The sequence below is a fragment of the Manis javanica genome, chromosome 8 (assembly GCF_040802235.1).
Source record: "Manis javanica isolate MJ-LG chromosome 8, MJ_LKY, whole genome shotgun sequence".
NCBI lineage: Eukaryota > Metazoa > Chordata > Mammalia > Pholidota > Manidae > Manis > Manis javanica.
In genome coordinates, this window is record NC_133163.1 from 26,889,605 (window position 1) to 26,906,524 (window position 16,920).

The window sequence follows — 16,920 nt, forward strand, 5'->3', positions numbered from 1 at the left end:
TCAGTACTCTTCTGTACGGTCTGAATTTTGCATAACAAGTATGTATTTCTATTACAATTTCCAGTTCGAAAAAAACCTGATTGAAAATGCTTTTCTATAGGAAAATTATCATTTAAGTCAACTTGGGGAGAAAATATATTATTTTTACAAGCTTGGAAGAATGAGTTAATGCTTTTAAAAGGTAAAGAGAAAAAAACTTAGAAACTGCAAGTATATTTTTTTGTGTGCTTTTTCTAAATAAACTGTGGTTCAGACCAAAGAAAAACATCTCCCAAATTGAGGAAAAGAATCCATGGGGCAGAAACTTTCTGTTTTATTATATTCACTGCTATAAGCACAGAACAGGAACTTAATATTTCCTGAACAAATGAATAAAATAAAAGTCCTATTTACCCTTACACTAAACTTAATTGCCTTATTTCACTAGCAGGTACTTGTTATTCATCTTTATCTTCCAAATAGCTAGCATATTACCTAACAAAAAGAAGGAAGTTACTAATTCAGTTATTTGTAAAATAAATGAAAAGCAGAAAAGACAAATAGAATAATTATTACTTCTGAAGCTGAAAAGACAGTAAGAAATTGATAAGCATTACTCTAAAATATAACTTTCATCCTGGACTATAATCTCTACATATAGAATAAAAGCAATGATATCAAAGAAATGGGGCCAAGTTACCATTTCTAGATTTCATTATGTCATGTCTAAAGAGTGAATAATACATTATTAATTATAAACCAGCAATGTACATAAAAGCACAAAGAGAATATAAAAGTTGTTAAATTAAGTTTTTAATACTATTAGGGCCTACTCAGCCTAGATCAATAAAAAAGCCAAACCAAATCAAACCAACCAAACAAAAGGCAGACCTACCTTGGGCCTCTTGGACCTTCCAAGTAACTGCTTCTAGGAGGATCTGGAAGTAGTCCACCTGACCTCACTGGCAGGTCCGTGACTGGCTGACATGAAGCAGCTGAAGACTCCCCAAGTCCTTGCTCAGATGAGAACGAACCATATGGCAGGGCAGACTTGCTCCGAGGAGCTTTAGAATTCACTTGTTCTGATGGGCCAAGAGCTGACGGCACTGGAGGATGGTAAACGGAGGGAGGGGCTGAACCAAAAGACACAGGAGTAGGAAGCAGTGCTGGTCTAGGTTTTTCTGGAACTTGTGAGCTCTGAGAAACAGAGGCTGGTGGAACTGGGGCTGCTGCTAACTGTGGAGGCATCCCTTGTGGAACCCCAGGGGGAGGTATTCCTGGAGGAGGTGTGGCTGAAGACAATGGTGGGAGGGGCAGGACAGGTGGAGGTGCTGTTGAAGAGAGGGAGGGTGGGGGAAGGACTGGTGGTGGCCCTGCAGAAGAGAGGGAAGGTGGGGGAAGAACTGGTGGTGGCCCTGTTGAAGAGAGAGATGGAGGCATCACTGGTGGGGGCACAGAAGTTGGCAGAGCGGGTGGCATCACAGGTGGGGGCATGCCAGGCGGTGGCACTGTTGCAGGTAGGGCCGGGGGCATCACTGGTGGTGGCAAGGATGGAGGCAGGACCGGGGGGGGCATTGTTGGTAGAGGTGGAGGCATCTGAGAATATGGAACAAAAGGAGGTGGCATTGACATGTTCCCCATATACTGGTTCTTCATGTTCTGAAATGAATTGACTTTTTCCTGGAGATAGGTCTGAGTCGCCTTCATATGTCCCTGCCATGTCTTCCATTGCTTTTCATACTCCTGAAGCTGATCTTTATGAGGATAGGAGTGGAGCTGTTCCTCCCATAGCTGAAACTCTCGCTCCCACTCTTGGTAGAGATGCTGAAACTGCTGGTGCTGCATTTCGTAATGCCGCAGCTGCACATCTACAGACATGGTCTACAAAGGAAGGGACAAAAATTACTTCAAGGTATTCGTCTAAGAGAATCAATCATAAGTTCATATATTAATGAATCAAGGGCATTTGAAGCCTTAGGAAAACACTAAAGACACTAAGGATAAGTTTGTTAAAGCTTTCTTTCTTTGATTTATTTATATAAGTTATCACAGAGTTGGAAAATGCAAATATTAAAGCAAATAACCTATCTCAGGAATAAGTACTTTTCAAGTTTTTAATATTCTATGGATAATTTTAGAAACTTGAAAAATGATTATTATAGACATATACACAAAAGGTTTATACCTCAAAGATAAAAGACAAACAATATGTAAGTCACTTCCTCTTTTATGGTATATTTGTTCAGGTTTTGTGGTGGCTGCTTTGATCTTTCTGGTTGTTACTGTAGTGGTTTGCAGGTGAAACTCGGGTTAACTTCCAGCTACACAGTAAGAACCCCTCGTTCTCCAATCCCTTAGCAACAGCACTGTAACATTTGCCTGGGTTGACAGGATCCGGAGTTGCCACCATACCTGCCCGCCCCCCGGCCCTCAAGAGAGCTGTCAGCGTCACACTTCCCAGGTAACGCGACAGACAACTATGCGTCACCCCTGGGCAGCCTTCCTTCTTCACGTGATCCTCCTGGTGACAAGGTCCGTGGGGCACTCGCCTGCACAGGCGGTGGCTGCACCACCTGCTGGTACCGCTGCAGGAGGCGCTGCAGCTGGCCGTGCTTCTGCATGATCCCCTGGTACTGGACGCCTACGCGCTGCTGCCGGTGCTGCTGCCAGTGTGCCGCCGCCGCCTGCAGCTGCTTCAGCCGCGCATCCTCCTCCGGGTCCTCGGACTGAGCATCAAATACAGGGTATGCTTTTAAGTAGTCATAAAACAACCAATTTAACAAGAAGTCTAAATATTTTACAAAGTATTAGGCTGTCCTGTATTACAAAGTCCAGGATTCCCATGACTCTGACAGAAATACTCTTCTGCCTTCAGGTGAAATACCTCACTCTATCTTTACTGTGATCATGGATACAGTACAAAGGGGTTTATAAATCCACAGACTTCACTGGAATAACCACCTCACTGTTCCTAAATAGGAAAACCATTTCCCCAACAAAGTCAATCTACAGTTACTGTTCTTTTCACCCAATGAGCAATCTCTTTTCACCAGTCACTTTTCACCAACAGACTACAGTGTAATCATTACAGTTCAATAGTGTTTCCACATTAGGCTCTTGGGAGAACAACGACCTTTGGACCAATGTGAGAACTTCCATGTACCCAGACTATAACCTGGACAGTCTGACATTAAAAGCTGAAGCCCTGAGCCACCAAAATGAAAATTCCCAGCATCCCCTTCGTGCTTAGAGACACTCAATTCAGAAGAGTGTGTAATTCTTCACTCTCACTTAAACGATGAAAAAAATGCCTTTTCTAAACCAGAGAAGGCAGGCAGCTCATTATTCCACAAATGGAATTGTACATGTACTTGAAAAAAAAACATGAAAATACACATCAATTTATGACAAAAGTATATATAAATAAATCAGGAAAAATAGCTGAACAATTTAATAAACACCGAGTAATTAATTTTTTGGTTACCTGGGGTTCCTCAGGTGGGAGAGGAGGTGGTACCTCCTCATTAGGAGGTGGTAATGGAGGTTCCTCAGATGGAGGGGATTCTGGTACTTGACTGGTGGCAGGTACTGTGACTTCTTCTTTTACAGGCTCAGGTGTATCCTTTTCTACAACAGGAACTTTCTTGTGTCCGGGCAAATGTACTTTTGTCCTCTGCTGCAAACTAAGCAGGTGCTGCCGATACCAGTATTGCTGCTGTTCCTACAACAGAAGCCATTTTTAAGAAGTTTAACTGACAGTCCTATATATCTGCAACGTGGTGTTGACAGAGAACTACGTTTGTTTGGTCCATATGTAACAAAAGGCAAAGCTGGACTGAGAAAGGCAAATAAGTAAACAAATCTTTCAATTCCTCCCCCAAATTTACACATTTAAGTTAAACCATACATATTAATTCAACATACTTCTCTACTCTCTTAAAACACATGCTTCTGGAGGTAAGAACAGTCTTTTTTGATACGTGCTCAGAGTAAATCAGTATTCACAGCTACTTGTTTTTAACCTGCCTTTAGTTGGCTCAGATTTATCTGCAAGGGTCTTGTAATTAATGAACGTAAGCAAATAGTCCTACGTCTTCTCTCTGCCTTCTCTCTCCTCCAGTGCTCTTCCCTCTTTTAAACACTGCTGTGTCACCAGTCTGGCCATACCCAGATATGTACTCATAAATGACAATATACTGTCTTTAAAATGCTTTCTACCTATTTTTTAAAGTTTCAGCTTTGACTTCCAAATTATACTGTAATTTAATTCTCTGGAAGCTTGTTTTATGCTTTCACTTCAAAAAAATTACAATAATAATAAGTGTTACGTGGAAAAAAAATCAGGAAATACAGTTGATCCTCATTATTTGAAGATTCTGTATTTGCGAATTTGCCTACTTGCTAAAATTTATTTCTCATTCCAAAATAAGTATTTGGGGAGCTCTGGTGATCATCATGGACATGAACAAGGTAGTGAAAAATCTGAGTCACCTGACTTGTACGTTCCCCACACTCTGCCTTTTTGTTTAGCTCTCATACTGTAAATAAGTGTCCTTTTCATGGTCTTTTTAGGACAACGTTTTTCACATTTCTGTGTTTTTTGATGGTGATTCTGCTCTTTAAAATGGCCCTCAAGCATCATGTTAAAGTGCTGTCTAGTGTTCCTAAGTGCAAAAGGGCTTCATGTGCTTTTTTGAGTGTGTATTAGATAAACTTCATTCAGGCATGTATTACAGTGCTGATGGCTGTAAGTTCAATGTTAATGAATCAACAATGTATATTAAATAATGTATTTTTAAATAGGAACATATAAAAAACAAGGTTATGTATTGATTGATTGATGAAAATGTGACCAAAGGCTCACAGGAATCTAACCTTGTATTTCCCCTAGGAGCAATGGTTCAGTATTTACTATCTCAGCACTCCTGGTGACTTTCTAGAACACAACTACCTCAAATACAGAAAATAAACTCTGCAAATAAGCAATAACTAATTATTTAAAATTAATAAAAAGTATCACCACTCAGAAATAACTACAGGATCTTCAGTATCCCAGTATTGATTATATAATTTCCCATGCTTTGAAGGTTGCATAAAGGAAAAAAAAGTTGTCATAACACTAAATTATTCACTAATGAACTGCCCTATGTATTTCTATAATGAACAACAACAGTATATATTTCTGCCACAATTACAAGGATGCAGGATTTTATGAAAGTGACATTGGAGAATTTCAGAACTCATTACTGATAGCTGAGGATCTAACAGAACTCTGACCAATTAACAACTAAAGGAATTTTTATATTAGGAATTACGAAAGAGAATGATATATCAAAGGCCAAAAAATAACCCCTGAGAAAATTGCTGAATCCCTAAAATATTTTTTGATATATCCAAAAACAAAGAAAAGATTATATATAATGCTGCCATAATTTTGTCACAAAAATTACGGTACAGAAACCCAATCTACATCTTATTTATTCTTTGTTTATTCTAAGACTCAGCTATTTCTTTATGATTTTGAGATTCGTTTTTCAAGATTGTGTCCCAAATCAAATTTTTTTTTTTAGTATTTACAATAAACTTTTGGTCCCTGTGTTGAAAGACTTATTTCACTTATTGGGATTCATTATCTTTGAATAACTAGGATTTCCTATATTAATATTTTGCATTCTCTCCAATTTTACATATGCAAACAAATGCATAAAATACATATAATAACTTTTCTCATTTAACATAATATTTTATTATCTGTTCTTTCACTTGAAGAATGTAATTTTCTTGGGAGAAAGATGTCACATGCTTTTTTTATGTCCTATCTGGTACTTCAGTATAGTGCTGGAGCACACAGTAGAATATCAATAAATGCTTATTGATCAGCTGAAGACTTCCCTCTTAGGCCACTCATTTCTATGACCTGAAAACCTGCTCCAAACCATTGAGAAGAATAAATTCCATCTCACTAATTACATCTTGCAGTTTGGGTCATGATTGGCATTTTTTTGTCTTTTAATTATCATGTACATAACCATCAGCTCCCAGGATATAATTATTTTTACTATTCAAAATAAAAAAACACCAGCACACTGCCCATGATAGTCAACAATAATGTAATATTAAAATATTTTCAACTTTGTTCCATTATTTTAAGGAAATACTGAAAATAGCAACAGGTATACCTTTCAGCTTAAAAAAATTAATAAACTCAATCTCAGGCAGAAGTTAAAAAGTTTCCTTTTTTTCAAGTTGCTTTAAAAGCATCACTAAAAGATACAAAGATGCAAACTATTTGCATAAACTAGAAGCCAATGGCTACAGATATTAAGACTATACAAGTCTAGATGCTTTACCAATTTGTATTCACCTTATTCTCATGCCTCCCATCTTTGTCTTAGACCTAGTCTAATGTTAAGAACCTTGCTAGGAACTCAAAATACTTGTTGATTTACTGACAGTATGAACTGTAGGTCAATTTTCTATTTAATATGAACCCAACAAACAGAAACCAGATCTAATTCAATCCTAGGACTAGGCTTCGGCACATTTTTAAAGCTCTACAAGTGAATAATGACATCATTCAGAAATGTCCTCAGTGACCCCAAGAAAAGAGTGATTTATCTCTATTTTAGAAAGGAAAAAACCTGCCTGGACTTGCTAATGAAGCTGAACTAGCAGCCAGTTCTTCAGAATGCCCCATCTTATCAGACAACTCCATCTCATGGGATATTAGTGCACAGGTTGAGGAAAATCATGGCAAATGTCACATTCAAGAGACTGAATGAAGGGAATTAAAGAGGAAGGATGTAAGAACTATTTGTCACAAATATCATTACAAGAAAAGATGCTAGTTTATTCAGCAAGCCCTTACAGATCACTTGCTACCAGTATAGTAACGAACTAGGTTCTAAATGATTTTCAATTAGGGAAGTATAAAGGAGGAGAGAGGGAGAGGGAGAGAGAGAGGGTGAGAGAGGCAGAGAGAGAGTGTGTGTGAGTGATATTTAAAAGATTATTTCTGGAAGACTGCCTTTTCTATCCAGGTCGATTATTATGAATGCCTGTAATACTAAATGTTCTATGTCTTATAATGTTCTAAAGCAAGGTGGTGGCAGTGGGGAACCTAGTAAAATAATGAATTGGATTTCCATATTTTAAATTTATTTAAAATATATTTACCTTCAATATTTTTGAGGTTCACATTCTACTTCAGGAATTAAGGTCACCAGATAAACTTAGTCCCATTTAAAAATAAAAAAACCTCCTTTACTTCACCTCTTCCTCCAGCTCCTGCCCTCATTCTCTCTCTCTCCTTCAGTCAAACTTCTTGAAAGAGTTGTCTATACTCACCATCCCCATTTCCTCACCTTCCATCACTCCTCAAATCAATGCAATATGGCTTCAGTCACTATGAAACTGCTCCTGCCAAGGTCAACAATAATCTACATGTCAGTAAATGCAAAAGATAGCTCACAGTCTTTATCTTGCTTGACCTCTCAGCAATACATGACACAGCTGACCACTCCCTCCTAGAAACAGTCTTCCCTTCACTTCTGTGGCACTGCACTGTCCTGATTTTCTATCTGCCCATTTGGTTCCCTTAGATACTGCAATTCTGCAGGGCTAGGCTCAACACCCTTTAAACTCTATTCCTGTTCTACACACATTCCTTGGGAGACTTCATCTATTTCTGTGCCTTCAAATACCATTTTTATGCTGATGACTCACAAACCAATCACGTCTCCCAGATCTCACTTCTAGACTCCAGACCTATTATCTAACTTCCAACTGGACATTTCCATTTGGAATCTTAGGTCTCAAGGACCTCAAACTCAGTATGTCTAAAATGTAACTCATTACTTTCTCTTCATCCTCAGACCTGTTCTTCCTCCTCAAGATTTTCCCATTTTATTCAAAAATGGGACTCTATCCCAGTAACCCAGGAATCATCCCTGACACCTCCCTCTCCACTACTGCTCAATCTCCAACTGGATTCTAGCACTTAAATATTTCGCCAGTCTTTCCATCTCCAGTATTTCCATCTTCTCTCCATCTCCACTATCACCATCCAACTGCATGCCACTATTATCTCTTGCCTGGATTAGTCAATTAACTCTTCTCTCTAAATCACTCTTGGTTCTTTCCATTCCACTTTCCACACTGTAAGCACAGTGAGCTTTCAAAAATGCTAATCTGTCATATTTGCCTATATAAAATTCTTCATTGACTTCCTACTGCCCTTAGGATAAACTCCTCACAGGCCCTCCCTGATCTGGTTTGTGTCTACTATTCTCACCCTAAGTTTCTAGTAAGCCTTACTGAACTTAACTATTTGAACTCTATCTGGTTAATTCCTACCCATTCTTCAGACTTCATTTAAAACACTACCTACAAAGGGAGGCCTCTTCAGTTGGTTAGAGCTCCCAGCTATATCCAATCATTTAAAAAATATTCATTCTTCAAATACTTTGTGCTAGACACTGAGCAAGGCACTGTGAATACAATGGTGAGCTAAACAAAATACTCATCTTTTCCCATTCCTTATGAAACAGTCTAGTGATATTTTACATTTTATAATCCCATAGCACCCTGTACTTCTCTTACTTACTTATTAAATATCATTTCCCCCCATCAGAACAAGTCAGTGAGGGCAGGTACCATGTCTATCTTGTCCCCTATTTCATACTCAGTACTCAACTAAGCACAGAATTTGGCACATAGTTGCTATCGAATACATAATTGAATATTAAATAAAAGACTAAAAACTCTAATCAAAGTCAACAGCTTTTCCTCAAATACGTTTTGAGAAGAAAAGGATAAATAAAATCATAATTCATGGTAGAAAGGCTAGTATGCACTTTACCATGCCAGTCCATTAAACATATAGAAAGTAAATTCTTCAAAAGAGACATAGTGATCTCAGGGATGCAAGGATGGTACAACATTCAAAAATCCATCAACATCATCTACCACATCAACAAAAAGAAGGACAAAAACCACATGATCATCTCCATTGATGCTGAAAAAGCATTTGACAAAATTCAACATCCATTCATGATAAAAACTTACAACAATGGGTATAGAAGGCAAGTACCTCAACATAATAAAGGCCATATATGACAAACCCACAGCCAACATCATACTTAACAGTGAGAAGCTGAAAGCTTTTCCTTTAAGATTGGGAACAAGACAAGGATGCCCACTCTCCCTACTTTTATTCAACATATTACTGGAGGCCCTAGCCACAGCAATTAGACAACACAAAGAAATAAAAGGCATCCAGATTGGCAAAGAAGAAGTCAAACTGTCTCTGTTTGCAGATGACATGATATTGTACATAAAAAACCCTAAAGAATCCACTCCAAAACTACTAGATCTAATATCTGAATTCAGCAAAGTTCTGGGATACAAAATACACAGAAATCTGTTGCATTCCTATACATTAATGATGAACTAACAGAAAGAGAAATCAGGAAAACAATTCCATTAACAATTACATCAAAAAGAATAACATACTACCTAAGAATAAACATAACCAAGGAAGTGAAAGATCTATATCCTGAAAACTACGGGACACTCTTAAAAGAAATTAAAGAGGACACTAATAAATGGAAATTTATCCCATGCTCTTGGCTAGGAAGAATTAATATTGTCAAAATGGCCATACTGCCTAAAGCAATATACAGATTCAATGCAATCCCTATCAAAATACCTACAGCATTCTTCAATGAACTAGACCAAATAGTTCTAAAATTCATATGGAACCACAAAAGACCCCGAATAGCCAAAGCAATCCTGAGAAGGAAGAATAAAGCAGGGGGAATTATGCTCCCTGACTTCAAGCTCTACTACAAAGCCACAGTAATCAAGACAATTTGGTACTGGCATAAGAACAGACCCATAGACCAGTGGAACACAATAGAGAGTCCAGATATAAACCCAAGCATATATGGTCAATTAATTTATTATAAAATAGCCATGGATATATAATGGGGAAATGACAGTCTCTTCAACAGCTGGTGTTGGCAAAACTGGACAGCTACATTTAAGAGAATGAAACTGGATTGTTGTCTAACCCCGTACACAAAAGTAAACTCAAAATGGATCAAAGACCTGAATGTAACTCATGAAACCATAAAACTCTTAGAAAAAAATATAGGCAAAAATCTCTTGGACATAAACATGAGCAACTTCTTCATGAACATATCTCCATGGGCAAGGGAAACAAAAGCAAAAATGAACAAGTGGGACTATATCAAACTAAAAAGCTTCTGTACAGCAAAGGATACCATCAGTAGAACAAAAAGATATCCTACAGTATGGGAGAATATATTCATAAATGACAGATCCAATAAAGGGTTGACATCCAAAATATATAAAGAGCTCACACACCTCAACAAACAAAAAGAAGCAAATAATCCAATAAACAAATGGGCACAGGATCTGAACAGACACTTCTCCAAAGAAGAAATTCAGATGGCCAACAGACACATGAAAAGATGCTCCACATCACTAATCATCAGGGAAATGCAAATTAAAACCACAATGAGGTATTACCTCACACCAGTTAAGATGGCCAACATCCAAAGACAAACAACAACAAATGCTGGTGAGGATGTGGAGAAAGGGGAACCATCCTACGCTGCTGGTGGGAATGTAAACTAGTTCAACCACTGTGGAAAGCAATATGGAGGTTCCTCAAAAAACTAAACAGAAATATCATTTGACCCAGGAATTCCACTCTTAGGAATTTACCCTAAGAATGCAGGAGCCCAGTTTGAAAAAGACAGATGCACTCTTATGTTTATCACAGCACTATTTACAATAGCCAAGAAATGGAAGCAACCTAAGTGTCCATCAGTAGATGAATGGATAAAGAAGATGTGGTACATATACACAATGACACAATGGAATATTATTCAGCCATAAGAAGAAAACAAATCCTACCATTTACAACAACATGGATGGAGCTAGAGAGTATTATGCTCAGTGAAATAAGCCAGGCAGAGAAAGACAAGTATCAAATGATTTCACTCATCCGTGGAGTATAACAGCAAAGAAAAAACAGAAGGAACAAAACAGCAGCAGACTCACAGAACCCAAAAATGGACTAACAGTTACCAAAGGTAAAGGGATTGGGGAGGATGGGTGGGAAGGGAGGGATAAGCGGGAAAACAGGACTTTATGATTAGCACACATAATGTAGGGGGTTGGCAGTATAAACAGAGAAGATAAGTAATGATTCTATAGCATCTTACTACACTGATGGACAGTGACTGTAATGGGGTATGTAGGGGGGACTTGATAATAGGGGGAGACTAGTAACCATAATGTTGTTTAAGTAATTGTACATTAAAGATATTTTTTAAAAAAAAGAGAGAGACAGACATACTGCATTAAATCACCAATATTTAGTCTGAAAATTGGAAATTAAATGGAGGAATATCCAACATTTACCCTGTCTTTCCTATACTAACTGTATTTACAGTAACACAACCCTAGTTCATGAGTAAATGGTTTTCTTCACAGAATTCCATGTGGTAAATGTAGAAGAAATAGAAAAAAAATTACCATGCTACAACGTCTAATGAAGAATTCACTCACTCAGGCAAAGACTATCAATGGATGACACTAGATGAAACCTCAGATGCGAGACTAATGGGAGGCTTCAGAGTAGAGGAACCAGACTGTTATCCCTGATCAATGTTAATGTTGGCACCAATAATAGGACAACGAGGCATTGCATGTCTTCTGTCGGCATGCGAAAGAAGTACACACCACCACCGAGGTTAGGAAGTACACTTGCCAAAAGAAAGGTATGCTTAAATCTAAGTTTTCAGACTTAACTTCTAGTTTACAAAACACACGGAGGATGTGGAACAAGTCAAATGACCCCATGAGAAAGGAGATGTAACTAGACATTCCATTGGACAAATGACACAGGTTTTACTGGCATGGGGTAAAAAAAGAACAGGAGAGACTGAACTAGATCAGGAGTTCACAAATGAGAATGATTTAGCCCCCAAGGGACAATTTCTAGAAACATTTCTGGGTGTTACAACTGGGGGCTGCTAGTAGCACCTAGTAGGTAGAAGCCAGAGATGCTGGTAAATGTCCTATGATGCACAGGACAATGCCCCCCACAACAAAGGATTGTTGTTCTCAATAATGTCTCTGTCGGGTCCTGATTTGAAGAAACCAAAAACATAATTAAGTCCACTGGGGAATTTTAACATGGATGCTGTCAAGGAATTATTTTTAATTCTATTGGTATGATGAGACAATGCAGAAATTTTGAATGGAGCAGGAATTAGATGATACAAAGGAACTGTTGTTAATTTTGTTAGGTGTTATATTTACCTAAGAAAAGGTCTATTTCTTTTTTTTAAAGATGTCTAATTAAGAATGTGAGGATGAAATGACATGAGAGCCAGATTAACTTTAAAATATTTCAACAGCAATAATAATAAAGGCATAGGTGAAGTAAACATGGCAAAATCTTGATAGCTGTTGAATCTGAATGATGGTTACATAGGGGGAATCATACCATTTTCTCTACTTTTGTGTATGTTTAAAATCTTTCACCATAAACATTTTTAATGACATTCCAAAAATAAATAAGAATCAAAGAATAATAAATACACAGAAGGGTTCATTGTTAGAGATTGACGTAGGCATGAAGAAAATATTCATCATCTAATAAACCAAAGTATCCTAAACTTAGAATGTGACAACTCTTGTATCTTATTCAACAAATCTTCCTGGAGAGTTTACAATTTGCAAGGCACTGTCCCAGGTACTACAGGGGATTTAAAAAAATGAGTGAGATAGTCCCTGTCTGCAAGGAATTTACAATTGGACAGAACCAAACCAGACGAGTGAGCACAGGCATGGCTTCACAGAGACCAGATATTTGAGATGTGCCTTGAAAACAATACAACTGTAAGTGGGGAGAAAGGGTTGAGATGTTGGGATATGAATTCTAAGAATGCCCAAACAGGCTTATAAGGCCGTTCTTGACCTGGCCCATTTATACCTCTCAAACCTCATCTTCCAATACTTTTCTTTCCTGCTTTCACGGAAGAATTGGAGGCAATGAATATTCTAAGCACTAAAAAAAGTTCACTATGAACAAGAGTACAAAGGCAGAGAAGCAAAAGCAGTGTTCATTTTTAAGTGTTTATATTAAGGACCAGTCTGTTTCCTCCTCTTTCCCTCAAAAAACAACTCATTTGTCTTTATAAAAGGCCAGAAAAACAGTCTAGGAGAGATGAGGACATAAATGTTGTATTTTGGCTTGGACTAATTCTGAGAGTGTTTGACAACAAAAGCACTGGGAATTTCAGCATAGGATGGGGAAGAGGACATAAATTCTGTGTCTATAATAGAAGAATATGAGAAAATAACCTGGTGGGATGGTACTAATTAGGTGTAAACCAACAGAATCACTTATTCTACTACTTTACTCCAGCATCTCAAGTGTTTTCTCCTGACGAAGGGCCAAGTACATCACTTTGCTTACTTAAAACAACTTGTTTCTGTTCCTAATTTCGAATGCCAAACTACTATGAAATTAGAGTACAACATCCCTACATTTTGGAAATCTTTTGTATGTAAATCTGAACTTGTAGATTAAAAGATTATTTTTTTGTTAGTGAATCTAAGGTCGATTAGTAATTGTTAAAAGTGTCTATTTTAAGAAGCTATAAAAAATTATTTATTCCACCTTAGTTCTATCTTTCTTAATGGAGGTAATCACTTACTACTGCTACACTATCAATCTCTGACCATTCTGTGAGAAGCAGAAGTTTAGATAAATGGCTCTCTTGTGAAGGAAGAGATATCACAAACTTTTTTTTACCCTGGCCAAATTCCAGTGCTGTTACTCTGGAGTGAATGGTAACAATAATGCAATGCAGCATGATTGGTCACATCTTAAAACTATCTGTAAATGATGTGAGGAGAGGATACTGGGTCAATCCCTTAGATGACCCAAATTCCCAAAAGGGTTAAATGTGTACAGACTCCCCCATGTATTGTATATATATAAACATAATTAGGATGCTTCTGATTAAGACCAGGATTTCCATCCTTCACTTTGCTGACATTTTAATTCAGGAAGCTGACAGCTATCAGTGGACTCTAAATAATGTTTATAAAAAGCTAATTAATTGGTCATTAGGCTTATATGCATTTCAAGTGTCAGCCGTTTGAGAAGCTTCTTTTTTATGCTGGTTCTCAAATGTAAATTTTAGTTTAAAAAACAATTTTAAAACAAAGCCATTTGCAACAGCAACAAAATCTGGGAGGCTCATCAAAGGAAACCAAAGAATATACATGAGAAGTAACTCTTGAGCCACTCCACTATTATGTAGTGTTTAGAAACACCTTCTACTACTGTTCTTTAATAATCCACATTTAGCATAATTAAAAAGTTGGGATGTTAGACTTCTGACTCTTAGGCAATCCTTTGGAGTGTAAATAAGCTAGTCATTGTGTGCTGGAATTAGGCTAAGCAATGGTTAAAGCCCGGAGGCCTGCTTACTTAGAGCCCTCTAGGTGAAAGATGTGGCTCAGGCAGATGCTCTTACCTGTGGAGTCATTGTAGAGGGATCTGGCTCAGGGGCAGCTTGCTGCTGTTCAGCGCTCTTGCTCTTGGCTCCACTCTCCAAAGGTTCTTGCTGGACAGTTGTCTTATTCCCAGAAGGGACAGACGGTGGTGGTGGAGCTAGTAGTTGGGATTTAGAATGGCCCTGGGAGGGGCGGGAAGGAGATGCCTGAGAAGGGGGCAAGTAGGACTGGGAATGGCTCAAATAGGATTGCGAGGACGAGGAAGAGGAAGAATAAGAGGTGGGCGCCAGATAGGACTGGGAAGGTGGGGACTGGGAAGGGGAGGGCTGAGCAGGAGGAAGGTACGGCTGAGACGAGGTCGGGGGGTAATACGAGGGTGGCGGCTGAGGTGGGGGCATGTAAGATTGAGACGGGTGCATATAGGACCCCGGGGGTACAGGGGGAGATTCAGGGGGGGAATCCAGCTCCATGGGGACCAAACCAGGAGGCCCGTCTCGTTGGTGATGGAGCATCTGGTGTTTGTACTGCTGCTGCTTCTGATAGCTGAGGGTCGGCCCGGGTGGCGGGGGCATTGGTGGCGGCGGGGGCTGCCATTCGCCGTAGCCGCCCCCCGGCATCACCGGCGGGGGCGGCAGGGGGGGCGGAGGAAGATGATGGGGCTGGAGCACGCACTGCATTTGCTTCTGATGCATCTGCTGCAGCTGTTGGAGCTGCGCCAGGTGCTGCTCGCGAAAGCTCATGAAGCCTGAGGAGGAGGGAGCCGTCGGAGTCGTCGAGCTCGAGTACCCGGGCCCCGGCGAGGCCTCAGGAAGCGCCACCGGCGGCGGCGGTGGGACCGGTGGTGGCGGATAGTGGCTGCTCCCGCCATACCGGCCCCAATTAGGGTACATATCGGAGAAGAAGGCGCAGGGCTCGTCCCGGCGCCGTTACTCGTCGCAACCGACCTCCAGGAGCCGCGGTGGCGACGGCGAAAGCCGGAACTCTCGGCGCCTATAGGCCCCGGAGCGTGTAAACGGAGCACGCCAATGCGCCGGCGCTACCGAGCTGGGCCCACGACCGGGAAGGCGGGGACCGTACTGGGATGACTACGCCTGCGCAGTAGCCACAGAGAGGAGAACAAAGGCGAGATAGAGTGGCCCTTTGCTTGACGACTCCCGGTTGCCATCTTTCCTCAGGTCCGGATAATGCAAGTATGAGTAGAAAGTTCTCATGGAACAGGGAACCATAGAGTCTCACAGCGGAAAGGAGTGGTAGAGATCCTACTGCTGCACGGGTTCATTTTTGAATGAAAAAAAAAGGGGAAAAAGATTCCATTCACAACAGCAACAATCGCAACAACAACCAAAATCCATGAAACAAGTGGAATAACTCTAATGAAAAATGTATTGAATTCATATGAAGAAAACTACAGAGCCATACTGAATCACATCTGAGTGGAATAAATTAGATGTGAAATAATGGAGATGCTTACCATGGTCTTGAATGAAAATAGGAAAAATTGTAAAGGTGTCAGTTCTTCTCAAATTAAATGAATAGATTTAATTTAATTCTAAAAAAAAATCCAACTGAGAACAAATCTGTGAAAAATGGAAACGTATTTTGAAGATGTAATTTTGAAGACAGAATGTAACACTACATAGATAACAGGCGTATAAATGGTAATATCTGCATGTATTGTAAAAGGAAAGAAATGGAATTCTTTAGAATAACTCAACATATAAAAGTTCATGTTGGAGAATCTCAGCTAAAGGAAAGATACGGAAAAGCAGATACAAAGATTGTTTAGAGAGGATGACTTAGAAAATAATCCAGTACTAAGTCTAATACAAAACATGAACTCCTTGGGCTTGAATGAATCACTGGAAAACAAAGTTGATACACACTGACTTCTGAAGAAAAAAAAAGCCAAACTCTGAGAATATTAAGTGTGTCAGTGTGTCAGTTGTGCACCACTTAAAGATTTGACCTTGCTTGTGCCTCAGCAACCCAGATCTTCACCTCTCTTAGGAGGGGGGTGTGAGTGGAAAGTGGGGCATCTAAGCATTCTACAGAGGAAGAAGCCTCTCATTCTCAACTAGGAATTTAGTTGGTTTTAAAACTTTTTATTGAAGTATAATATATATATATACATAAAATTTCCATAAGTGTACAGCTGAGTGGATTTTCACAAACCAATCATACTTATGTAACCAGATCAAGACACAGAACATTATCCAACTCAGAAATCCCATTGCCTTGTAATTTTAATATTTTCAGTTGAAGTTCTCATTTGAAAAATATAAAAATAAATGTAATAAAGTAATAAAGTAATAGTCCATGGGGTAAAATCAGACAACCATCTTATTAGATGCAGAAAAAGAAAATGATAAACTT

The 16,920-nt window shown here is 39.1% G+C and overlaps 1 protein-coding gene across 3 annotated transcripts in view; it reads right to left on the minus strand.

The window, feature by feature from the left end:
• Positions 1-15,608, minus strand: part of YLPM1 (YLP motif containing 1) — a 64,952-nt gene extending 49,344 nt beyond the window's left edge. For all 3 annotated transcript variants that reach the window (XR_005053879.2, XM_017651737.3, XM_017651736.3), the window contains exons 1-4: positions 14,568-15,608; positions 3,464-3,700; positions 2,529-2,705; positions 875-1,860 (exon numbers count right to left, since the gene is read on the minus strand). Coding sequence is in view for 2 of the 3 variants with exons in the window: in XM_017651737.3 (XP_017507226.2) it covers positions 875-1,860; positions 2,529-2,705; positions 3,464-3,700; positions 14,568-15,437 (2,270 nt within the window). In the remaining variant the exon portion in view is untranslated. The remainder of the gene's footprint in view (positions 1-874; positions 1,861-2,528; positions 2,706-3,463; positions 3,701-14,567) is intronic.
• Positions 15,609-16,920: the final 1,312 nt, after the last annotated feature.